The 27,161-nt window shown below is 39.6% G+C and overlaps 1 protein-coding gene across 3 annotated transcripts in view; it reads right to left on the bottom strand.

The window, feature by feature from the left end:
- Nucleotides 1-25,874, bottom strand: part of LOC102797402 (sodium-driven chloride bicarbonate exchanger-like) — a 60,038-nt gene extending 34,164 nt beyond the window's left edge. For 2 of the 3 annotated variants that reach the window (XM_006804105.3, XM_035913527.2), the window contains exons 1-3: nucleotides 25,547-25,873; nucleotides 23,989-24,018; nucleotides 6,296-6,377 (exon numbers count right to left, since the gene is read on the bottom strand). In XM_006804105.3, coding sequence (XP_006804168.1) covers nucleotides 6,296-6,377; nucleotides 23,989-24,018; nucleotides 25,547-25,594 — 160 coding nt within the window. In that variant the 5' untranslated portion in view covers nucleotides 25,595-25,873. Of the gene's footprint in view, nucleotides 1-6,295; nucleotides 6,378-23,988; nucleotides 24,019-25,546 lie in introns of all 3 variants that reach the window. The other variant, XM_006804104.3, reaches the window with a different exon arrangement.
- Nucleotides 25,875-27,161: the final 1,287 nt, after the last annotated feature.

Raw genomic sequence — 27,161 nt, 5'->3', positions numbered from 1 at the left:
ATAGGAGTGTTTCGAGTGAAAGTTCCTTTAAGTAAAGACATTCTAAAGGCTCAAAAGGCAGCTCTAAAAGTGCCTCTAAAACTGTCAGTAAATCGCACAAGGGAAAAACAGGCTTGGCAGGAGACCTCAGCTGGTGGCCTCCCTTCATAAACCTCCTTATCAGAGAATTCTGACCAATTGGTGCAGAACCAAAGCCAACATGACAGGCTGAAATTGCAGCCAAATACATCATAAGAGTGGAAAATGCTATTCTCTTATCTAGCAAATCCTGAAGGGAGCATAACAGCTTTGGAACTGAGCACTAATAAGGAATGATGTTCCTATCTGAACACCATATCTAAGATACACACCATAAAGTGAACATGTGGAAAGAGCTGTTGCACTCTGAATGGTCTCAATGACCCACAGAAGAACAACAGACTCATTCAAATTCAAGTTTTCACATGCCAGGCCCCGAGAACTAACTGCATTGGATGTGGATGAAAAACCTGCCTATGTCTCTGTGACGCTAAGTCCCTCAACCCTCTTGGGATTGAGTCACAAAGGCAGTGGCCACTGCTGGTTGTGGAGCAGACAGGCTCATTGCTTCTCATTGACCCAACAGGCCATGGATGGTCATCCATGGCCTGTTAGGTCAATGAGAAACAATTAAAATCAGAGACAGTCACTGCTCCCTGAGGTTGAAAGGGAGAAACACATATAGCAGCACATTCAGCCATGGGTGAGGTGAGATTTTTTGTCCTCGCCCTCATTTCTTAGAGAAAATAATTCATTGCATGATGCAAACAGATTTACGGACGCCTGACCAAACTTGTCCCACAGCTGGTAAACTATTTTGGGATTGAGTCACCACTCCCTGTAGAGTAGAGAACCTCTGGAGAGCAAATCCGCTCCAGTGTTCAACACACCAGGAATATGCGTCACACTTAATGAGAGGAGTTGTTTGCTGCTCTACATAATCAGGCTCTGAGCCAACTTGTGTAATGTCACCGAGAGAAAGCCTCCCTGACAGTTTATATACACCACTGCTGTTGCATTGACGTCCTTAACAAGACATTACAATTTTCAGAAGCAGCAAGAAATAGCTCAAAGCCAGAAAAACTGTCCTCCACATATTTGTTTGAAGGAGCAACTCGGGCCAAGTGCCATTTATGGTCCTTCTCTTGAAAATACCCCCTACCCAGTCAATGAAGCACCTGTTGTCAGAGTTTTCCTCATAACAACCACATCCAAGTGGTCACCAACAGCGAACACTTCTGGATCTCCCCACTCACAGAGACCTATCAGGCATACATTTGAGAAGATATCTCACATCCAGCTGCAGGGGAGATACCCAGTGCTGAGTCCTCCATCCTCAACAGCTAATGAGCAATGAAAGAGATTACTGAGGACATCAGCTTATCAAAAGACCATGTTTCCCTTGTGAAAAAGGGGAAGGTGGTGGCGAAATTTCTCCTTGACTTTGAACAGTTAGAGAAATTATATCATCCTGATTTTGAATTTAATGTCAGCAAACATGTCTCAAAAATGTTGGGACCGGGCAACAAAAGATTACAAAAAGTAAGTGGTGATAAAGAAATAACCGGAGGAACATTTTGCACCTAATTAAGTTAACTGAGCTTCTCTTAAGTAAAAGTGGAAGAGATTTACCACTCTATAAAAATCTAGAGCTTTCAGAATAATGCTCATCAACAGCAAAGGCTGTGACTATGTCACCATATAGAGCATATCATATACTCAAGAGATTCTGAGACTCTAGAGAAGTCTCTGCGTGTAAGGGACACTCTAATAAGTCAATATTGGATGCTCATGATCTTCTCAGCCTAAAGCGGCACTGCATTAAACAAAGCCATGATTATGTCATGGAAATATCTACATAGACTCAAGATCACTTCTAGAAATCGCTTTTCCATGTTATCCACAAGCTTTGTAATCCAAAGAAGTAGTAACATGTGAACACGATCCAGAAACGTCACCGCTCTTCTCTGGTGTAGTCAAAATCTTTTTCAGGAAAGGCCTCACATATTTCAGAGGGATAATGCTAAACCGCACGCTGTACCTTTTACAACAGCGTAGCTTCATTGTTGATGCCCAGGATTTGAATTGCCTGCCTGCAGTCCGGACCTTTCAAAAATATGACAGAAGACCCACGACTGTTGAGCAGCTAGAGTCCTAGAATGTCAGACGGGAATGAGATAACATTCCTCCTCAAAAGGTCCAACTGATGATCTCTTTAGTTCCCAAATGTTTACGACTCTTGTTGAAAGAATATTTTTGTAACATGTTGCTGCAAACAAATTCAAATTTAAATTCAAAACAAGCTCATATTTTTCTTTTCATATTTTTTTATTTACATTTCACACAATATTCCAATTTTTTAGAATAGGGGTCATACTTAACACATTAAGGGAATACTTTCTATTGAGATATTGTTCAATTTTGTATTTGAATTGGATCTATTAACAGTGATGTAATACACATAATTAACTCTCCTAGAACTAATCTAGGAGGAGGAGTTATGCAGTGACATAACTTCAGAGGATCTTCTTTTCCTGCTTTTTGAAGAGTCTGTGTTACCACAGCAACAGACAAGAATAAAGTAATTATGGAAACCATCATCCAGAGACACGGGTCCTTGAGATGAAAGTACTGCCTCACTGACAGAGTGTCAGAATAAAAGACTGACATTTCTGCCAGCTACCTAGGTCCACGTTGCCTGGTAACAAAAATTCTGTGGATGCTGACGGGAAACCAATTCTGCTTCAGTAATAACTCGTCTTTTGAGTGTACCAAAGCTTTCTATTGTTTGACTATTGCACAGAAAACTCTTTAATGCTCTCAGTATGAATGTACATTTATTTTCACAGTTTGCCTCCTAACAGGCCTTTGTCTTGTATGCTGCTTTCTAAAATTACTTCATGTACCCACATTATTTTGCCCATTTTCACCTAGTTTAGATTGTCTTTGGTCATCTTACTAAACATGTAAATACATCAGGGTTGTTTTGGGTTTTTTTTAATTACACTTGTATTGCAAAATTACAGGTTTAGCAATAAAGTAATGTTCACTACCTTTCAATCAAGGCTTTATTCGCCACGTGCAGGTTGCCCTGCAGTGAAATACCCCCCCCCCCCCCGACCTTACACGCACACATCACATGGGGATACAGGTCGGAGATTGGTAGCGTTACAGAAAAAATATAAATAAATAAAAAAATAAACACTGAAATATACACTACAATGGGAAAGTACAAGAGGAAAAAAAAGAGACCTCTACTCATGCTGGGCTCTTGGGAGGACAGCATGAAAACAGGAAACAAAAAACTCTTCTGCACAAAAAAGCGCATAAATATCCACAACACAACATTATGGAACACGTGACAAGCCACAGGGTCGGGTGGGGGATGAGGAGTAATCCGAAGCAAACACAGCAGCCATCCTGCCCAGCGCTATCATTCCAGCGCGGGCTCAGACCCGCCGTGTTCCCAGGAGGGAACAAGCATCGAAGCCGTTTGGAAAGGGAGGGGGGATGAGTGTGTGCATATCAGTGTATATGTATGTGTGTGCGTGTCCAGAGTTCAGCTAAGACAGTGTCCTTCGCCCTGCTAGGCTAAGTAAACAGTCTACCAGCCAACCCAGGTGGCCTTGCATGGAATGGGAAGGAACAGACTAAACACAGTCGTTATCAGGGTGTTTTTGTTCGGCTCCAGCTCTGCGACCGCAGCTGGCGCCGAAAGGGTATCCGCATGAAGTGATAGTGCTTTTTACTTTAGTGCGAACAGCTCATATGAATTTCAAAGCAGTTCTACAGTCCAACACTGGTCTCTCAATCTCCCATAGGGCTTTGGAGTTGACGTCACGCCGCAATGCATTGTGGGAGCGCGGCACCATTTTCGGGGTCTACGAATCAAAACAAACACACTGTGTTGGAACAACGATTACAAGATGCTTAAAAGCAGCTCAAAAGAGAATGGACTGTATAGAGACCGATTTCGTTCAGAGGCGAAGCGGCGGTACCTGCAGAAAATAGCGTGCATTGGAAATGTGGATCCATATGAAATACGGCCGTGGAGTAGAAACCCTGAAGACCAACCGCTACTGACATAGCCTGACATATTTTCGTACCTTATCTGTGGAGTAGGCGTGTACAAAACGTCATTCAAACAAAGGTAAGTCAGCTCGAGTACTGCGTGTGAAATGCGTTTGATTTCCCTGCAAACATTCAGATTAGTGCTGGTTTCATTTTTCCCTGGTTTTATTATCACACTGTTCACCAAACGCAGCAAACCTTCACCATCTTATCCAGAAGGGTCACCTCTTCACCCTCACATGGAAGAAGTAATCTGATTGGCATGGTGGTATGTTTGAAGCAGGTCCCTTGTGTAGCGCTGGAACCCAGTCACGATGTTTCATCCATTTCATAGACTGGTTTGCTGCAATAATGCCAAATAATTAGCATCTCTATAAATAGAAGGTAGTTCTGCAAAATCACTCATTAGGATGTTTGTTCTAATTTGCTATGAGCTCAGAGCGCATCGAAAATAAAACTAATAGGCTATAAAGAGTGATATGAACATATTTAGAACTTACTGGAATGAAAATGTCTGGAGCACCAACAGATATTTGGAGATGGAAGAGAACTGGATATCAGCTCATCTCACAGCTGCTATCCAGGCTACACGCCTTCGTTTGGTAACATCCGATACACGAGCTGCCTCATGTTGCTTCCAGGTTGGGAAAGAATGAAAAGATAAACCATTTTCAAGCTTATTCTCTTGCCGGTCGTGCGATTGAACATTGCAGCCAACCACACAGCAAATACGAACCGTGGCTGTTGTGTGTGCCTTCGCTCCCTTTCACTTGCGCTAGACCCCCAAAATGGCGGATCGGGCCAAAATCCTTTCCACGCCCACCCCCGTGACATCACGCTCCAAAGCCCTATTGGAGAGCCGCGAGCTTCGCCATACTTGCGCTCTGTGATGTTGTCATTCTTGTGCTCAAAGAGCCGATTCTGAGAACTCACGACAGTGTGCCTCCCCGAGATGTCATCCAATTTGCGCTCAGAGATCTTATTCTGAGTATTCACGGCAGCCGTAAACTCACGCCTCTTCCCATCGTTTCAATCCCAGCGGGCAGCCTTGTGGGGGTTTGAACAGCCGGTTCCGCTTTCTTAATTCTTCGATAAGTCAGGGCCAAGCCAGCTCCGATCAGCCAGAACCCTGTTACCATGGTTCTGAATAGGTAGATACCTTCAGCACTCAGGCTCACCCAAGCCCAAACTTCTCGTTGAGAAAGCGGTGTCAATTGCATTCAGGGACCAGCTGATCAAATCCATAATTCCTCTTTTAGGTTTTAGAGAACAGACTGTGAGAGAGTGTTCCAGGGAAGAGTAATACAAAAAAACACGAGACTAGACAAAGACATAAGAGGCTAAGCAGGGAAGCTAAGGGAGAGGAGGAGAGGAGAAAAGTGCGACCGCCTTCGTCAAGAGCAAGAGCAGAAAAAAAAGTCAAATAATAAAGGTAATACATTCAAAAATAGATATGGGGACAATTGTATTACTAAAACTGGTGAGTCAACATCTGGTCAATTCTCTCATTGTTGTTAACATACTCAGTCAGGTTAGTCTTTGTCTTAACATGCGATGCCACTTAGCACTATAAAGTTAATGACTTTTAAACATATCATAACAGAGAGCCTGTTCCAGATCCTCTTGGACTAAACCCAAGGTTTGGTCTGCTTACATTATATGATTGTCATGGATTACTGATCTTTTTGCATTTTTAAGACGTTTTCTTATTTGCTGATATTTACCTGTGGATTTATTAAGGTTTTTCTTTTTAAACAAAAATTAAGTCCCCTTTTACAAAAAGGAAACCCTTTTGTAACGCTTTGAACTTTGTTGTCTATTCAGGATGCTGTTTGGTGCAGAAATTGCACCTCTGTCTCTTTTATGTCATCTGAAATGCTGATGTGCAGAGAAAAGACCTTGTGCTCTTTGATGCAGCAGTACTCACATCAAAATCCAACATCCATTTGCAATGACTTAGACAAGTGGACTGATATTATATAGGGCTTTTCTGGTGTTCCTAGGCTCTGCTATGATTAACACTGCTATGTTGTAGCTTTTATATATTACATTGATATTATATAACACATGAAAATGACAGATATAATTGATCAGTGTTATGGAAAATGTTGGTGTGAGCAGTTTTTGAGTCACCTGGGAATAAACATTTGAATATTTTGGCCTCTGCTGTATCAAGCAAATGTTCAGTATCACTTAGTGATGTTACCTTCTAGTTCTTCCTTCTCAAAATTGGTGGTGAGCATGGAGCGTGTGCCCCCGCGGTCCACTATTGCCTCTTCATCAGTTCTCTACAGGAGACACACAGAGGCAAAGGTGATTACTCAGCATTAAAAAACATAAGAACCAACAATTTGTATGTAGCATGCACATTTTTAATATTATCTTCCTACAAATTCACAGGTGTAGCACTTCCCTGTTGCCCTAAATGCAACAATTCTCTGCCTCCCCTGCTATCAGCCTAGTGAAACGATGTGTCTTGAAATAAACACACAGGAAAACTCAGCATTAAAGCTGACATCCAGTCACTGTTACCATGGCAACAACAGACAGTCAATTGCAATTTAGAAGGAGCACATTCATCTATGGAATGCCAGAGTACACCATTTTCAGTTACACCTTTAAGAAGATCGCCTTATTGTGTGTACACTTTAAATCATGTAAACCCTAACCCACCCACACCTTCCCCAAGCCCAGTTTCTTGGGAACTGGAGCAAGAGCACACACTCAGTGTAGAGTGGAAGAAACAAGGCCTGGTGATAATGGACACAGAGTAGTGCTTTTCTGGTAACACCCTTCTATAAATAGCTCTGACCTTGACAAATAAAAAAACAGGCTGCATAACTTTTGAGTGTTCACTGTGCTTTTAATATTCACTGAAAACACTGAAATGTGAATGTGGTGTTTTTAACATATGCTCTGGAGACAAAAAAAATGAGACAACTTCTGTGGCTTACTAGTAGTAGAAAAGTGGTTGTAGCAATAAATTTTCTATCTCCTTGTCACTTTGTCTTATACCTCTGACTCTGCGCCTTATCACTCTATGTCTCTCTCTTTTTATTAGGAGTCTTGTCTTTAGCTCCTAGATCATATGTGTTTTACTAGATGTCCCCTATGAATGTGCAAGTCATCGAATTATTCAGTATCAACAAGCATTTTGGTAGTCTTCACACAATAGCATTTGACCAAAAAAATAAACTTAGCACAAAAAGTAAAGAAATTTGTGTTCGGTCTATTTTTCTTTGTTAGGGCCTTCAGGCTGTTGTGGCTTCTGCATGCCACTGAGGCCCCTGTTTGCTAAATAAATAAACGTCCAATATACCTTGTTGCTTCAGACTTCACTCATCTAATTCAATAAACTACACCAAAAAAAAAGGACAATAGCATGATAAGTTGTTGACAGAGAAAATTTGAAGTTTTTCATGGACATTTCAAAATGGCAGCAATGCTGCCCATTGGCTCCAAAATATCTCACCATGTTGACCATTATATGGTTAGAATATCTTTGCAGACTGGAAGGCAGTTTTTACACCCTGTTTAAGGTCAAGGAAAAACTTTTAATGAATTAGACATGGAAAAAACTATGAATATGTGAAGTATATATTTGAAGTTACTGAACTGGAGACAGGGCTGGAGAGTAAGTTAATCATTTAGACTAAGACAGTTGCTTTATACAACTTGCCTCATTCACACCCATATTTCTTTTCTATTTTTTCTATCTAACATTCATGGACATCCAATGGTTAGTATCTTGCCCAAGGATACTTGGCATGCAGACTGGAACAGCCAAGCACTGAACCAGCAACCTTCCATAAGTAGATGGCGTGCTCTACCTCCTGAGCTACAGCCACTTCACACTATGAATAATGTATGTACAAACACTTCAGCAAAAGTCTTAACAATACAGACAGCTGGCAATGACCTCAGTGTAAGGATGCATGGTAAATGTAGATGATTTTCATTTTAGGATTAATATTTCATCTACATTTTGTATTTTGAGAGGCAATTTAGGCAATTTCAAAGACAGCCCTAAATATATGTACAAATATTAAGTCACAAGCTGTTATATCATTAAAGATTTGAGAGTGAACTGAAGTTTCCTTTCATTAAAATGGTCCATTTAGCAGCAACTATCATGTATAAAACATACTATTCATTGTTACATTTAGCACATTTTACAGTAAATAACCTGCCAGAAACCTTAATCATTTCTGGTTTCTGTGTTGCAGTATTAAATGGAGACTACAAACTGACTCCGACTGACTACAATCTGTTTACAGTCTGTGTTTATTAGAGGGAAATGAATTGTGGACCTTCTCCAGTCTGTTTCAGAGCGATTGCAATCAGTCCAAGTGGGTCTGAGAGATGTTGCTTCTAATAAGGAATATCAGGTATATGTATACTATAGCCATTAAATTAGAAACACTGTAGTTCAGCCCAAATATCAATCTCTGAACATGCAAGATGGAGCACTAGCGGCTCAACATCCGCTTGCTTGCACAAGGAGTGTGTGGACAGCTGAGGTCTGCCATTGTGAGCTACAGTGGGGCAAAAAAGTATTTAGTCAGCCACCGATTGTGCAAGTTCCCCCACTTAAAATGATGACAGAGGTCAGTAATTTGCACCAGAGGTACACTTCAACTGTGAGAGACAGAATGTGAAAAAAAAATCCATGAATTCACATGGTAGGATTTGTAAAGAATTTATTCGTAAATCAGGGTGGAAAATAAGTATTTGGTCACCTCAAACAAGGAAAATCCCTGGCTCTCACAGACCTGTAACGTCTTCTGTAAGAAGCTTTTCTGTCCCCCACTCGTTACCTGTATGAGTGGCACCTGTTTGACCTCATCATCTGTATAAAAGACACCTGTCCACAGCCTCAACCAGTCAGACTCCAAACTCTGCCATGGCCAAGACCAAAGAGCTTTCGAAGGACACCAGGAAAAGAATTGTAGACCTGCACCAGACTGGGAAGAGTGAATCTACAATAGGCAAGCAGCTTGGTGTGAAAAAATCAACTGTGGGAGCAATCATCAGGAAATGGAAGACATACAAGACCACTGATAATCTCCCTCGATCTGGGGCTCCACGCAAGATCTCATCCCGTGGGGTCAAAATGATCATGAGAACGGTGAGCAAAGATCCCAGAACCACACGGGGGGACCTGGTTAATGACCTGCAGTGAGCTGGGACCAAAGTAACAAAGGTCACCATCAGTAACACACTACAACGGCAGGGAATCAAATCCCGCAGTGCCAGACGTGTTCCGCTGCTGAAGCCAGTGCATGTCCAGGCCCGTCTGAAGTTTGCCAGAGAGCACATGGATGATACAGCAGAGGATTGGGAGAATGTCATGTGGTCAGATGAAACCAAAGTAGAACTTTTTGGTATAAACTCAACTTGTCGTGTTTGGAGGAAGAAGAATACTGAGTTGCATCCCAAGAACACCATACCTACTGTGAAGCATGGGGGTGGAAACATCATGCTATGGGGCTGTTTTTCTGCCAAGGGGACAGGACGACTGATCCGTGTTAAGGACAGAATGAATGGGGCCAAGTATCGTGAGATTTTGAGCCAAAACCTCCTTCCATCAGTGAGAACTTTGAAGATGAAACGAGGCTGGGTCTTCCAACATGACAATGATCCAAAACACACCGCCCGGGCAACAAAGGAGTGGCTCCGTAAGAAGCATTTGAAAGTCCTGGAGTGGCCTAGCCAGTCTCCAGACCTCAACCCCATAGAAAATCTGTGGCGGGAGTTGAAAGTCCGTGTTGCTCGGCGACAGCCCCAAAACATCACTGCTCTTGAGAAGATCTGCATGGAGGAATGGGCCAAAATACCAGCTACTGTGTGTGCAAACCTGGTAAAGACCTATAGTAAACGTTTGACCTCTGTTATTGCCAACAAAGGTTATGTTACAAAGTATTGAGTTGTATTTTTGTTATTGACCAAATACTTATTTTCCACCCTGATTTACGAATAAATTCTTTACAAATCCTACCATGTGAATTCATGGATTTTTTTTTCACATTCTGTCTCTCACAGTTGAAGTGTACCTCTGGTGCAAATTACTGACCTCTGTCATCATTTTAAGTGGGGGAACTTGCACAATCGGTGGCTGACTAAATACTTTTTTGCCCCACTGTAACTGTATACACGGACAATAGCAGCAACAATAACATGCACACAGGCCCAAATGAGGACTCATCATGAAGTCCCTATAGGCTACCTTCCCCAGATTTCCCCTGCACCGTTAAAAAAAAAATCCTAAAAAAACCAGTAATATTCCGGCAGCTGGAGCGCCAAAATAATACCAGAAAATAACAGATAATAACTTTCTCATAAAAAATACGGTTATTTTTAGTAATGACAATACAGTTTGTTGCCCTAATTTTACATGGGATTTTGCCTTTTTCAGGTGCTTTTAAACATTAAATTAAGAACATTTTAATGTGATTAAACAATGAAATTACCTATAAACAAGGTCAATGAATGCGGCAATGTGAATAATAATACTTAAATGTACAGAAATATACAGTTAGTTTAAATAATAATGGATTGCATTCATATAGCGCTCTTTGAGACCCTCAAAGCGCTTTACAATTCTACTTTATAATTCCCCTCTGGCCATCACCAGTAGGTGGTAGGTGAAGTGTCTTGCCGAAGGACACAACGACCGAGAGTCGGAGCTCGAACCGGCAACCTTCTGATTACAAGGCGAACTGCCAACTCTTGAGCCACCATCGCCCTAAATAACAATAATAATTATTATTATTTGATGTAAAAAAAGTTTATACGAATCATTTTATATATTTTTCCATAGCATTACATTTGAATTTAACAGTTCAATCTTTCAAATAACGAACAAATATTTGTGAAATGATGATACATTTGTGAATGTATTTTAACAATCTAAATATGCATATGTACAGACAGATACATTTAAAAAACAAGAAAATTATGTTTTATTACAGAGGTCTCCAACCTTTTTTGCGTCACGGACCGGTTTATGCCCGACAATATTTTCATGGACCGGCCTTTAAGGTGTCGCGGATAAATACAACAAAATAAAACTAAACCGAAAAAAAGAAAATGTATTCATAACACACGTGAAAAGACCAAAGAAAATCGAGTAAACGATAAAAACGATAACAAAATAACGCTGAAGACTGATAAAAAACCTGAAAACTATACATTTCACACCTGAGCCTCAACTCTCGCGGCCCGATACCAAACGACTCACGGACCGATACCGGTCCGAGGCCCGGGGGTTGGGAACCGCTGTTTTATTACATTTACAGTGATTTTACGTTGATTTACATTTGAAATGTGAAATCACAGTCTATTTATGTGAATTTAATGATATTCTAGAAGAACAGTACAAAACTGTAAAATACACAGTAACATACTTTTATATTACAATTTTTTTTACAGTGTGGCAGATGGTAAATGATAATCTGACATTTCCTCAATCTCTCCATTTTGTCACTATTTATGCCTATGCATCCCAGAATCAACCCTCTACAGACTCCATGTACTGCACCTCAATCTACAGTCACACATATGAGTCACTCAAGACAAAGTGTGTATATGTCAAGGAGCGAAAAAAGTACAGAAACACTAATAAACTGATATAATTCCTGTCCTTTTCTTTCTTGGTAGAAGCTGCAGTGAAGATCTGAATGTTTGTAACAGTTCTGGTGTCATGCTTTGCCAAAAGGTGGATCCAAAGAGCAAACTCAGGCAACACTTGGCAAGTTTAAAGTAGTCATAGTTAAGAAGTGAATGGTTTACTGATAGAGAGCAGTTGGCAGGGAGATTTAGCAGCACTATAGGTTTGCATATGGGAGCCCTGTCAAAGAAGAGATAAAGAATTACCAGGAGTCGAAGAGGAGAATATGGTCCACCTGTGATAGTCATTAGTTTTATTAGTTATTCGTATAGTTAAGAGTGAATGGAAACTTAGAGATTGTTTTTGGGCAGTTGGTGGATATCCAAGTTTGGTTAATTATGGAATTAATAATGACGACCATGATCTGTCAGAGAAATTTTGCAAACTCCGGCCGTGTATACTCCATACTTGATTACTAGACAGGTGTATGGAGAGCTTCTTCAATGGAGAAACTCCACTCAGGATGGACTCAGAGGAGCCAGAACAACTACTCTACATGACACTTAATAGCAAATAATATTAAGAAAGACAAGATCTTTCTCAACTCTTCCTCACAGTAAATCTGTAGTACTGCAAAGGTCACTTAACCGGTTTATTTGACAGGGTGACTCCAAAACTTTGTTCTGGGTTTGTGCACCCTAATTTAAAGTCATTTGACAGATTCACCACAAGATCAGCCTGCAATTAGGCATGTTAACTGTTAAAGACAGTGCAATTAGAAAAAGACAAACCACTTCTGACTGATTTTTGGAATTATGCCCTTTGGAAAGATCACCGTTCACTAACTGAGTTGAACTTGAGCTCACCGTAAACTAAAGTATTATAGAGGCAAAATGTCATTTTTTTTTCTGGCGCATGTATTTTGTTGGAGTATGTTTATTTACTTCTTTTCTCCCATTCCTCTGAACTGTTTTGTTTTTCAACACAGGAAGCTTTGAGGAGTTTGTACATCTATATTCATTACCTATTACTGAAAACCAGAGAGAAATATAATAACTAGAAACAATGAGTTCCACCCTACTGTCCTGACTGCTTCACTCCTGTATTTTCTCTCATTTCCACACAGAATAAATGATGTAATAAATAATATCATAGAGGACTTTTGGTTTTTTCTAAGCTTTACGCCTCTTCAGGTCTGTCCCAAACAAAGCTTTACTCTGTTTAATATAACAGATGAGCCAGAATCTCCTGCCTGCAGGTCCCTGCTTCTATTTTTGGACAACGGTATTTCTGGCGTATGTTACTGACCCCAGACCAGCACACACAGCTACATCCCAGCTCACCAATCTGGGTTGAGATTAATCTGCCAGCAGGATAAAGCCTTGTCTTTGACCATGGGATCAGTGATTGAGGGCCCTGCACTGTGGGTAGAATTAAATCAGCTGGTTCTCAGTTAATGCGCTGGTCAGTGACAGAGGCTTCAGGGGGAACAGGGGCAGGACTCACGTGATCAAGACTCTAGAGGAAATGGAGGAGGGGTAGATATGGTATGATGAACAGAGACACTTGAATTTAACCTGAACAGATATTATATCTACAGCTGTTCACCTTGTAGCTTTTTCCCCCCTGTACAGCTTATTAGTTTTATTGTAGTTTTAGATGCACTAGTTATTATAAGTGAAAGAAATAGCATCAACAAATTGTACTGGATATGTGGCACAAAGCAGTGTTAAAATAGGAAGAAACAGCAGCACAAAGGAGGAGAGATGCAAAAACCATCAGGCCTGGACACAAAGAGAGCATGAGAGGTGGTTTTGATGCCTCACAGTGTGAAGTATTCATGTGCAAGCATGTGCGCAGTGATGTTAAGCCAAGCGTTACAACCTTCAGGAGGAAGGTTGTAACGTGTACTTCATCTGTTTTGATTCAATCTACAGTATGTTCTGTAGATGTACACCAAAAAAACCCTCATTCCCTCACAAGCATAGATGTTCTTGTCCAAAAATATTCTTTCTCAGTTATGTTTGTGGTTTAGTTTCTCATGCTGTGATTTATTTATCTTTATTTTTGTTCTATATTAAGGCCGGAGGTTGCTAGAACGTCTATGTTCAACTACAATATGTAGATATCTATGCTATGCTCAAAACATGCATTCACAATAAAAGCTTCATTAAGAAATGAAGAAATGTCTTCTCTTAGTACATCAGGACTTCATTAGTCAAAAGATATAGACCAAAAACAAATGTCCATTACAGAGGACATAAATGAATAGGCTGGTTCTCAGGAGGTTATAGTATATCAAGTGGACAACTAGTAGAAAGTCAGGGTCTGCAGCACCAAATCATTAATGGTACGATCACACTATGGAAAACAGTGTTTGAAGACCCACGGCACAATGGGGGTCTTCAAACACTTCAAACAATGGGGGTCTTATTGCCACTTTGTTCAATAAACTTGTGATCTTGTAGCCTTTGAAATGGTTTATTTATGGTGGGAAGAAGGTGTGTGACCAACTCTGATGCAGAAGCACAGTGATCAAATTACAATAAGACAGTCTACTATCAGTGTTCATTAATTTACGATTGATCCATGTCAATTTGGCAATTATATGCAATGTGTGATAAATCCATGAAAACCACAAATCTGTTACTGTCTACATTCAGCACCCAGCCAGAACCTCATAGATTTGACCCAGAAATTGAGAAATTACTCCACAAATAGTGGCATAGTTGATGTAGGATGGAAATTTAATAGTAAAATGGCTCTGCAACCTTGCAACTGATGAGTTGCACTCCAGACTAACTCGGATTGATATCAATGTGTTGGCCATCTGTTTGCATTAGACAGCAGTTCCCCAGTCTGTCTGAAATTGACTGCAGTCGGTCTGAGTTGCATTGCAATTGTTTGGATAGAAGCTTGTTTCCCCCACCAAGTGACCTGTACAACTGCAAAGTTTGCACAATGAGCCTCTGTGTTTTATTAATAAACAATATAAAATATGGATATAACTTCCAGGTTGGAAAATAAAGCCTTGAAGAGTTACACTCATACAGTGAGGGAAATAATTATTTGATCGCCTGCTAAATTTGTAAGTTTGCTTTGTTTTTATTGTAGTTTCATTTTAATGGAGAGAGAATCAGATTATCAGCAAAAACTAATTACATAATTGTTATAAATTGATTTGCATGACACTGAATGAAATAAGTATTTGATCCCCAAGCGAAACATCACTTAGCACTTGGTGAAGAAACTATTGGTGGCAAGCACAGCAGTAAAACGTTTCTTATAGTTGGTCAACAGGTTTGCTCACGTCTCAGGAGGGATTTTGGTCCACTTCTCTGTAAAGAAGAGCTGGCCAAAATCTCTAAAATCCAGAGGTAATTAAAACACACAGAAACACTAAATTGCTCTTGCTGTTGTCTTGTAACTGATACTTGTGGCCAGGATTCGTTAGGGGGGGTCGGATGGGTTTCCCTCTCTCCGGTCAACACGTTCCTGCCTCTGCTAAATAATGTTTCATTCCCAGTGGGGATAAAAGTTTATTATCTGGAAACAGTGCACAGTTTCACAAATTATATCCTGCTTGTGGCCACAGTAGATTGTGGTTTAGAAAAAAACATTATAAAGTTGCACTTTAATACATAAATAGGCAGCTTATTTTAGCGGACACTGTGTAAAATATCAGTAAAGACAGATGACGGATGATACAATGATATGCAAATCTCATAAATCTGTGTTTTATTTACAACAGAAAACAGAAAAGTGAATGGTTATACAGAAAATGAATCTTTTAAAGTATTATCTCCTTTTTGAATTTGATGGCAGCAATGTGTCTCAAAACAAATTAGGACAGAGTCATAATAATGTAATGTAAATTAGTACAAACATGTGAGTGTGTATGCAAGAATGTCTGTGTTCCCAGAACCTTTGCTCATTCAATTGGGTTGAAGACAAGTTTCATCCTTGGATTTATGTCTTTATTTTTAATAATTTTTTTTCTCTGGGATGAGGACCCAATCTAATGCTAGCAATGGAGCTAGCACATAACTAGCTCATTTGGCAGATTGGAGAGTACATGAATTGATTTTATTCTGGGAGCTATGAACAATAAAGACTGATGTAAGTATATATTTTTTCTAACATTGCTGTTTAAAAGTGTTTGTTTAGAGACGTTGGTGGGTGCTACTACCTCCCATTATACTTTGGATAATGGGAGGTAGCAGCACCCTGTAGGAACCATAGCCTGCAGTCAGAGAGTGCTCTGTTAGGATTATAAGGTGATAAAGCATGAGGTTAGAGCTGGATCACATGACCCTGAATCCTCCCTTAGTTATGCTGCAAAAGGTCTAGGTTGCTGGGGGATTCCCATGATGCACTGAGTGTTTATGTGCTTCTACACCACTCTGTATTTAATCACTAGTAATTATTAATCTCTGGCTTTCTTCCACCAGATGTGTTTGTCCTGTCTTCTCCTCCCAGTCGGCGGTAGCAGATGGCCGCCTTTACCTGAGTCTGGTTCTGCCAGAGGATTTTTCCTGTTTAAATTGAGTTCTTCCTTCCCACTGTTGCCAAAGTGCTTGCTCAAAGGAGGTCATCTGACTGTTGGGGATTTTCTCTGTTTTCTCTGTAGTATTGTCTTTACCTTATAATATAAAGCACCCTGAGTCAACTGTTGTTGTGATCTAGTGTTACAAAAATAAAACTGCATTGAATTGAAGGTAGTATGAGGGTCTTTAAGATTAGGTGGGACCTGATTACAACAGGGAGCCAGAGAAGAAAAGCTAATAAGGGAGAAATATGGGCTCTCGTTTCAGTCCCATTTAGTACTCTCGCTGCAACGTTCTGGATCAGCTGAAGGTGCATTAGATCGTTTTTAGCAAGAAATTCAAGGTCATCCAGGCCTATAGTCTGACATGTCTTTTAGATGTGCCTGTAGTTTAGTTGATTTGTATCATCCTGTTTCATTGATGAATAAAGTTGGGTGTCAGCAATGAAAATGTAGGCATTGTTTTTTTTTAATAATATTACCTAAGAGAAGCATGAATAATGTGAAAGTATTGTTCCCAACACATAACTCTGTTTGGCTAAATCTTGTGTGTGGAAAAAGGTTTCCATTTACATGCACAAATTGAAATCAGTCAGATAGATAAGAATCAGACTACTGCAACAAACATCCTTGAAATACCAACAGTGTGTTTTACTCTCTCTAGTAAAATATTGTGGTCAGCTACATCGAATGCTGCACTGAGGTCTAGCGGGATACGCACAGAAGATGATTAATAACCTTTACTAATACTGTTTCTGTGCTATGGTGCACTCTAAATCCTGACTAAAACTCTTCAAGTAAACCATTTCTTTGCAAAAAAAAAATAGAATCTTTTAAGAATTTTTGAAATAAGTTCTAGCATAAAGTCAAACAAACAAAACAATATTCCTTTCACATTCACCTACTGAGTGATACCAACTGAAACTTCAGCTTTAATCATCGATAAGGCATTTAGTGTTTGTGTATCTTTGCTATGAGTCTAAAAAATAACCCAGCCAACACTAAAATGTGACCTGTTTGAACTCAAAGGATGCTAACTGAACATCCTGCTTCAAAAACACAACTCTTACAATTGTGTTTTCCCACATTTACTGTTTCAGCTAAACATTTCCTCTTACCCATTTTTGGTGTAATACGTTCAAAAGTAAGACATAATCACATTAGAGTTACAGTTATGCCATACCTGCAAAACAAAGTTTCTTAAGTTATCTGCACAACAGGTGGCTAGCGGATTTTTCTCTTAGCAGCTAATCTACAAACAGCTGATTAAAGTTCTTGTGCAGGAAGGAGGAAAATATCAGAGTTTAGGTTTGGACATTTCATTTCATTTTCATTCCATAAAAGAAGAAGAGTGCAAACTACATCCAGAAACAACTGCATTATAGTGCTAACACAACATTGGCTCTTTGTAAGCATCTGAACAGACGGCATGCTAACACAAGGCTAGCAAAAAACCCAGAGTGATGTTAAAGCAGAGTAAAGGCTAATGTCCCCAGCAGCCAAAAGCCTGGCCTCCAATAGGCAGTAATCAGGCTTATAGCATTGTAACTTCCATTTCTACATGTGCATGTTTCTAAAGTATAAGAAGAAGAAAGAAGAAGGAACATATGTGTCCTCATTACGACAGGCATTAGTTTCAGTGTGTGAGACTATATAGCTATAATATGAATCAGTGCTCTTAATTGATAACGTTGTGATTTTAATTATTTTATAGATGAATACTAATTTTATTTGAACCATAAACCCTGGACTTGTGTTATCTCAAATGTGTTTCTCTGCACAAATTCTATGAAAATGCAATCACCTTTTTGGTATAAAGAAGTTAAGCTGGGATGTGGCTAACATTTTTCAATGTTGAAATTCAGCCATGTTTTTATTGAAGCCACTTTTAAAAGAAAAGTGAATTGTGAAAGCTACAGCAAAAAAAAAAAAAATCCTCAGGATGACAAGCATCTAATTTCACCACACTGGAAAGATGAAAATTACTTTCATGGAAATCCTTTAAATGTTCACAATACAGTACCTCCTACATTTAGAATTTTAACAGTTTGCTTAATTAAAATAAAAGCAAATTATTTTCATCCTCACATTGTAAACTGTGTACCAGCACACAGAAATGAAAATATAGGGTGAAACAGGAATAAAATCATCAAATGCAACATAGCTGATACTCCAATCACAATATCTTTGAGGGTTTAACTAGTTACAAAACAACAAAGAAGATATCTTTAAATGTCAGTGTTAGATATGTCTGGGAGCTTATATTCCACATTCTTGGCCAGAATAAATCAGATCCTATTGATTCTCACAAGCTCATTTCCAGGAATCTGTGTACACTACCACATCACTCTCTGGAAAGTAGTATGTGACCTCATTACTGAATTCTTCAGGGATTTTTCCTGATATGTTCTCAACAGTAGAGATGATTTACATTAATTTACCTTATGATCTAGGACAAGAGGAGAGTACAAAAAATCATATTAGCCAGCTGGGAGCACGAACTGGCTGTTAATGTAAATCTCTTTACTTTCAATCTGCTTTAGTCGACTTTCCACATGTGTTGTGAAATAGAGTGATTGTATAGGTGGTAGCTAGCCAAGACGGATTATCAGTGGCTGCACAAGCACTGCGATTGGCCAACAGCTTCTGTTGTCAGGGTTTTCATCCCTACAGATGGCCATGGTTAGTGTGGCAATGACAGCAGGCTCAGCATCAGCAGCCTTCCTTGGAAAAATATGCAAGGAATACTTGGAACATTCCTGCTTTCTAGCTTGCTGTAAACACAGGGGTTCCAGGGGCATCAGGTGTGGATGAGGCTGAGACTTAAGCTGTTTGGATTTGAGCTAGCAGTGGTAAAAGCATTCAGCATTCTGCAAACACACACACAAAGACAGAGGCAACTCTACATATCTGACATAGTACTCCAGCTAAAACAAATCCAGCATTCCTGGCTTTTGTTCACCCATTTCTCTATCAGAGATTACTAGGGTCAGTACAGCAGGTTTAAGCTCCTGTCTTTCCCCTGAATGGCAGCCACATCTGTCAGCCTCCTCAGGACCTTTTGCGTGCACATCAGTACAACCGGTCCTTTCTGCACCACAGGAACCAAACATGCTATTAACTATACATGCAGTAGGAAAAATAAAAACCTTAGTTCAGATATTGTTTTTAAGTTACTGGTTATCTTCAATATTATAACAACAGGGTATACAAATCAAAAGTCAACTAACTCAGTGAGAGCTAACTGCTTGAATTGCAAGTAATGCTTTGAATAAACTCAGAAACAACATCAAAGAAGCCTACCTGATAAATAAATCCTTTATTGAGGTCCACTGAGAGCATGGTGCACCTCTTGAAATGTTGGGGCAGGATGCCCGCTAACTCTCCTTGTGCTTGCGGCAATAGTAAGATAAGAGGCTAAGGCTAAGGGCCTGAGCCCCACTCAGCTCAGGATGACTATGACTGTTGTAAGAGGACTCAGAGAGAATAACAGAGGCAGACAGCTTGTTTGTCTGTGCATCTCAGTCAAACCCTTGCCTCTCTTCTCAGCCACTCTTTTCAGCTGCTCTTCCCATGCTTTAAAAAGGCAGCAACCTTATTCCAAAAAGCTCAGCGAACACAACATAAAAACAAAAGCAGAGACTTCAGCACCGCGCCAGCTCTCCCTGTGCCTCTTCCACTGCCTCCGACGCCTTTCATCCAGGGTAACATCAAATGTTTCTGACAAGCGTCCATCCGCCAATCCCCCCAGAGAGATTAGCGCTCTGACATCACCAGTGCTGTGCTGTGCAGAGTTCTACTGCTGAGCATCCAAGCTCTGTTGTTCTATTACCTAAATCGTAGGTCGCATGGGCTCTAAAAACACTATCCTCAGAAAGGAGCTTCACACAGTTACGGGTCAACACATACATCTAGCAGAGGACGTAAGAGGCAGGGTGGAGCATTGCAGTTTCATTATGCACAGTAGTGTATGTATGACCTACCTGAGGCAAAGAAGCTGTTCTCTGGCTCTAGTGCATTGTCAGCAAAACTGTGATCTGCTAAAAGCAGATCCTAAAGGAACAAGCAAATATTCCTACTGCGCTGCCGGAGACCACTGTGAAATTACAGTAGTGCTGCCTTTGTGGTTTGTGTCAGCTGATACTTCTGAAGGATTTCATTAACAGAAAAAGCACTTATCATTGAAACATTTATAAGTGAAGATCAGACAGCCATATTACAATTATAGTATGCAATCTAATTTTCCATAAGCCTGCCTCTCCTCATCCACCCATCTGTCTCTCATCTTCTCCAACCAGCTCTGCATCCTCTTCTTCTGCCTACCTCCATGCTCTCATCATCCTCCTCTCCACTGACACTGCTATAATTAACCATGGAAAGGAGTGCAGCCAGTCTGGGCTGCTAGCTGAGGTGGGGAGGCTTCCTCCCTGCCTGCCAGTTTTGCACAGTTAGATCACTAAGTCGAGCACAGATTTCACACAGATAACAACATTCTCAATAGAACAAACCCCGGCAACTCCAGCAAGCTTCCTCCATCTGTTCTCACTGATCTTCTCCAGCTTAAACTGAACAAATTGGCAGAAAGCCTGCTGTTATGTCAGGGTTGTACAGCAATTAGAGCTGTGCCAGTCAAGTTCACATCCAAAACAAAACAATGGTCATTTGAATTGGAGTCAAGTTGATAATAGGTAAAGGAAAATAAATATATTTATCTATAAAGAAACAGATAAATACCGGTATGTGCAAAGACAACAACAATGATACATCTCTGCTTTACAATACTGTCAACCAGTACTGGCCAATCACAGACACGGTCACTTATAGCCAAATATAACCTTATTACAACAACACATGACTGGAACTCTCCACCTTTTGGTTTTACAACTGAAGTCTCTTGGATGCGAGGTAATATGTCCTCGAAAAAAACTTAAAGAAGTCCAGTCACCTTCTTGTCAAGCTTTTAGGAATACCGGGACCTGGATTATTAAAAACCTACACAGACAATCTGGGTGGTTGTACTTTAGGAGGTAGAGCAGCTCAATTACTAAATGGAAGTTTGGTGGTTTGAAAAAGGTGCATGTATAAATGAATGAATCAGGCAAGTTGGAGTGCTCAAGTACAGCAGAAAGGTGCTATATAAGAACCAGTCCATTTACCATTCAGTCATCTCTTCACCACTGGGCTTGACAACTGGTATAAGGAGTTTGTGCTGATGTTTTGTGTTTGGCACTGTTTATTATGGACAAATATCTCCACTTTGGCCTTCACTGTCCAAAAAACATTGTTTGGGCTGAAGTCACATGTCTTGTGATGTGTTCAGATAGAGCTTTGCGCACCGAAGATGCTGTCACGCACTTTTTCTAAATCTTTTTCTAACTGTACCGTTGTGAACATTTTTTTAATTAGTTGGATATAGCATTATGCTAGCACTTTGGTCATTTACAAGGCTTAATGCTAAACTAAGCTAACTATACATTGAGCTATCCATCCATTTTTTTAAAAACTTTTGTTATTCTTTTTTTAATTGGGGTCACGGACTTAACTAACAATTATGTATTGGTTCAGGTAAAAAAAAAAAACACATTTAAAAACGTATTATTTCTAGTTGCCCCTTTGGTTTATTGAAGCTGGCTACAAAGACAGTTTCAGTTTTTATATTCTAAGTTAGGCTAGACATATTCTGCTCAATTTAATTTCCAGACACTAGAGTTAGATATTTTCATATCTAAGTGTCATTAGGAATGCTTCTGCTAAACTAAAACTAAAGAAACTAAACTAAAACATTTTTTTGCTAAACTAAAGAAATTAAACTGAAAATATTATCTTTTTGAAATTCCTAAAAGATACGCAAAGTGTTTGAGCCACCCTGATGCCACACCAAAGACTACTTAAAAGGCAAGAGGTTTCTTCCTGTTAAAGAGTTTTTCCTTCCCACTGTTGCCAAAGTGCTTACTGTTGGGTTTTTCTCTGTTTGTATTATTGTAGGGTCTACCTTAGAATATAAAGTGCCTTAAGGCGACTGTTTTGGTGATTTGGCGCTGTATAAATAAAATTGAACTGAACTAAATTAAAGATGACTGATGCCTCCTGTCAAAAGCAGCATTGTATATACGGACATTATTAGTTAAAGAATTTTTAAAATAGCCTCTATGATTTAATAAATTTGCTCTGAAATTAAGTTTTGAGTTATGAAACACTAAGATTTGAGCGTTATCTATTTCTAATGTTACCAAAGTTTTACTTTCCATGTGAAATTATTGTATATACGTGTGAATGATAAATTTGATTTATCTTCCATTCTATCGCAGTTTAATTTAGTTACTGTTGTCATTACTTAATAAAACAGGGTTCTAATATTTGCAATATCTTGTAATGTGAAAGTCATCAAAGTGCCCCTGTCAGTTTAGACAGGGGCACTTTCTTCTCATACTCCTATATTTGGCTCATACTCTCAAAGGCATTTCACAGATAGAAAGCCTTCACATAGATTATCTGTTATTATTTATTTATGTTAACCTATTGTAGATGCCAAATGCAGGTGACGTGTGATTATTGCAACCTAAAAATAGTCAACATCTGTTTAGCAAGCAATCTAATTGAAGATCTGAACCAAATACAGCTGCTATATTATTGCAGATTAACAGCTTTTTAACACCAAAGAATGTGAGAACACCATCTGAGGCATCAGTAAATCTATCTGATTATTTACTTTTAATTACTTCCTATTGTTCTGAGAAGCACAATAGTACCAGTAAAGCAATGCAGGCCTGCATTCAATTTTATAATATCTACTCATTCATTCATTCTGCCTTAGTAAGACAGATTCGTTTGTGGTGTGGAGCTATTTTTTTACAGTTTCTTATGCAGATGAGGGCTTCCCTCCACCCCCACAAAAAAACACAATATTTGGGGTGGGCTCTCTCTAACATTTGTTTTTTGTCAAGCTTTAGATTTCCTAAAATTTTCAATCTTAAGTTGGAAGTCTACTCAACACTTTGCACTGTCACCTCATGGCAAGAACAACACAGTTTGGATGATCTCCCCGAGTCTGTGCGGGTTTTCTCTAGTTTTCTTCTCACCGTTGCTTGTGGTGTGGATGTGAGCTCAATACAGGACTTAAAATACAGAGAATAGAGTGGTGTATGCATGTATGCATAACAGTGGCTTATAGTATATAGGGTTTAAAATCTTTTTCTAAAACTCTTTACCGTTTATTTCAACTGCAAACTCTACACATACACCAAACACAAAATCAACATCAGTACACCCAGCTAACGTTTTGTTGTTGATTGATCATCACTATCCATTCAAGATAGCTGAAATAAAAAATAACAGTGAAACTTATGCAGACATCCAGCATGTTACCTGGCCACCTGCTTGATGTCATTCAATAACTTTTTAGTACTAGGGGGCTTTTTTATCCAAATTTTTGCATGTGATTATTTTTTCATTAAGACTAAAACAAAGCAAACAAGAAATACTTACAAAGGGGAAAACAATATATTAGACAGTTGTGTAAATCTATACCCTGCAAGCTGGAATTGTACCCAGCAGTTTTTTCGCTGCTAACACTACTACTTTTTCCTACTGAGCTATACAGCCATCCCACACCAGACTGACTCTATAACCTTACAGTACCTGCCTCTTATCAGAAACCAACTGATGACTGAGGGGTTGGAGCAGTCCACTGACCATGCAAAACAATAAGAAAGTCATATAGTTTGCATTATTCTGTGTTACTCACCACTTCTTTAGTTTCTTGGGAACTTTGTTCCTGCAATTAAAAAAATATATCAGGAAATCACTTAATGGGACAAAAGCAAGACACGCAAGAACATTACTGTCAGCCAAAATGGTCTGTGAAAAACATACCTTAGCATGTAAACTTTGAGTGTAACAACTCAAAGCCAGCAGACATTGAAAACCAATAATGCGTTTGAATGCAGCGCTTGCTGTTGTAAATTAAACATACTCTCATGCATGACCCTGGAAACCTGGTAACACACTAGAACGGTACACAATTATACTGTTTTTTTATAGCCACGTCGTTTGCTGAGAAGTCCCTGAGATTCTCACTATATTAACACCTCACATACTCATACACATCCTGGTGAAACCATGACAACACTTGCTGTGAGCTATGTAGGAGGAGGGATGGGGAAACAGCAATGAACTACAATGACAGGGAAACGACTACACTGCAATGGCACTGCGGGGAAACGGAACATCCCATCCCATACCACATCAGCCCCATCAGGCTTCACTGTACACCATAAGCTGCGGAAAACTAAGTCCTCATGTAACACAGCCACAAATAGAACAAACAATGAGAGTATTGATTTGCCTCTATTTGGTGCTTTTTTTTAAATGGTGAGCACAAAGCAGCATATTTCATATCTCCTCTGGCACTGACAGTGCTTCCAAGGCAGCTGACATTTTTTTTCTCCACACAGTCTCACCTGAATGCTAATGAGGAAAGGCTGACCGCAGAAGCAGGCTGTGCCTTCAAGTGTCTCAGTGTGTTGCATGTGTTTGTTTGTGTGTAACTCTGCCATTGGGTTTGTTAATTTGCTATACTACAGATGCGTGTATTCCTCAGTCAATTTTTTGTATTTGTGCTGCATCTCTCTGTCTATAACTGTATTGACTGTAACACCTACACATGAGATAGAATATGATTACTGCACATAAATTCCTGCATGATACAGTCAATTTGCCGAATATGATATTTTCAAGTCATAAAAATCCAGTCTCTCCTGTCTCTGTCTCCTCACTGCTAGGATCAAACACTTTATGCTCATCTCACTGTATCATCTTGAGATGATGTGTACTTAAAGCAACAGCTTGGCAGTAGATTTTCATATAGATAAGAAAACTGGGTCGAGGGGGTAGCCAGCCCATATGATTTCTACACAAGCAGCAAAGAACCCATGAAATATAACTAGCCTCATCACAAATGCCTCCTGTGTGAAGGCGTTTGGATATTAAGGATATGAACATCTTCTACTCGGATATACATGCAGTGCACAAGGGAACTGCATCCCCTATATATGATGCGCAACATCCATGTTAGTCGTGATATAGTCATGCGTCATATAGCCGGCAAAGCGTCCGAATATTGGTCATTTTGAAGCACGATTATAATGAAAATGAATCATTCATTTATCGCGTGCTTGCGCCTGTCTTATTCCAAGGGGGTAAACACTGAGCACCAACAGTCCATTATGATTTCAACAAGATTATCAGTTAAATTTTAAAGAACTGAACACAAATACTGCAAGTACGTGAATATTTAGCCTTACCGTTGGCAAGAGCGGCTCCATTTGAGCTCCTTGATCCGTGATGTCCATCTTTTCTTCTCCTTGGCTTCACAACAGGCAAGTCGTGATGCGCTACTCCGCCTCTGTCAAATGCGTCTCGAAAACGAGGATGGCTTTTTGTTGTAGCTGATTTGATGTCTCTTTTCTCCCTCGTATTCACCGTATTGTTCAAATGGAGGTAGCAAAGCATTGCCGTCCTGCCCTACATAATTTACGCACGAAGGAGGGAGGTAGTGCTTCCCATTACACGCGCTCACCCCGGGACGCGGCGGTGATGAGCACACAGGCGAGTGAGCATACAGGGATTCATTTGTGAATACATATTTATAGTCATTTGTAGTCGTTAAGACACGCATAACTATGTTCGGCCAAACAGTCTATTGTTTCAATTGGATCTGTGAAAAAAACATTCAATGTATTTCAGTAGGGTGCCGTTTAAATACTGTACTGTACTGCGTGCGTTATTAATATCTAGTTTAACCGCGACAGCAATCAATACAGCAATGGAGCAATGTCTGCTTGTTTGGTGTTACCCATGTGGATTTTCTCAACCACTGCGCCATACACAGGCCCCCTCCACACTAAAACAGCCGCAGTCATTGTCATTATTTTCTTCTCATTTCAGATATAAACATATAACGCATAATATTACGTCAAATGCGCATTACCACTATCCAGAACATCTTACACACCGGCTACAGAAATGCTCCGGTCATTCCATCATTATTTCTAGCTGCAGCACGCCATGCTGTGCCTGTGCCGGAGTTCACGTTTGACCAGGATGCCGCTGCAGTGAAGTTTATACCAGGGTGCCCTCCTCTGGTGGCCATAGAAAACCGTTGCAATTGGATTTAGCCTATATTCATAATGCAACTGTTTAATCTCACTTAAGAGTAACACAAGACAATAGCATGAACGTCAGTACTTAAGTACCTAAGTAATCAATATTTAAGTTGATGGTGGCATTTAATGATGATCAGGCTACAGTGAAGTGCTTTCTAAGGTCAAACACATCAACTCTTGAATTCCTTGTCAAACTTTTGCTTGAAGCAGGGGGGAAATTGCCCCTGCCTTTTTATTTTAACTTTTGCAACTCTTTGAACTACAAGTAAGCAAGCCTGCAGTCTGAGACCGAAATCTATTATTTGGGATATTATGAGTTCTTTAGGCTATGATGGGGTTTGATCGTGCATAAATATGGCAGAAAATGAAATAAATTCTATAGGCTGATATAGGTTGAATATGGAATATGTGAAACTCTCTTCCCCCAGATATAATAAACAGCGGTTCTGTTCAAGTCTGCATATTCACTGTAAACTTATTGTTTGTTTATTTTATCTTCTACTATGTTTTTAATTCTATTAAGCGTCCTTGGGTGTCTTGAAAGGCGGTTTTAAATAAAATGTATTAATATGGAAAACTTTGAGTTTCATATAAAAGGTCAGGTCTACCAAGCTGGTTTTGTTTATAATAAATGATTAAATGAAAATAATAATTTAAGAAGAAAAAAACAATGAAAGATTGTTCCAAGACTTGTACTTGAAAAGACGACATATTCATTTTTTTCTCGTATTCAGTGATCCTTCCAAATAAGGGG

This window comes from Neolamprologus brichardi, chromosome 23 (assembly GCF_056152115.1).
Source record: "Neolamprologus brichardi isolate AB-2024 chromosome 23, ASM5615211v1, whole genome shotgun sequence".
Classification (NCBI taxonomy): Eukaryota; Metazoa; Chordata; class Actinopteri; order Cichliformes; family Cichlidae; genus Neolamprologus; species Neolamprologus brichardi.
The sequence above is the reverse complement of the archived record's forward strand: the minus strand, read 5'-3'. Positions and strand labels throughout refer to the sequence as shown.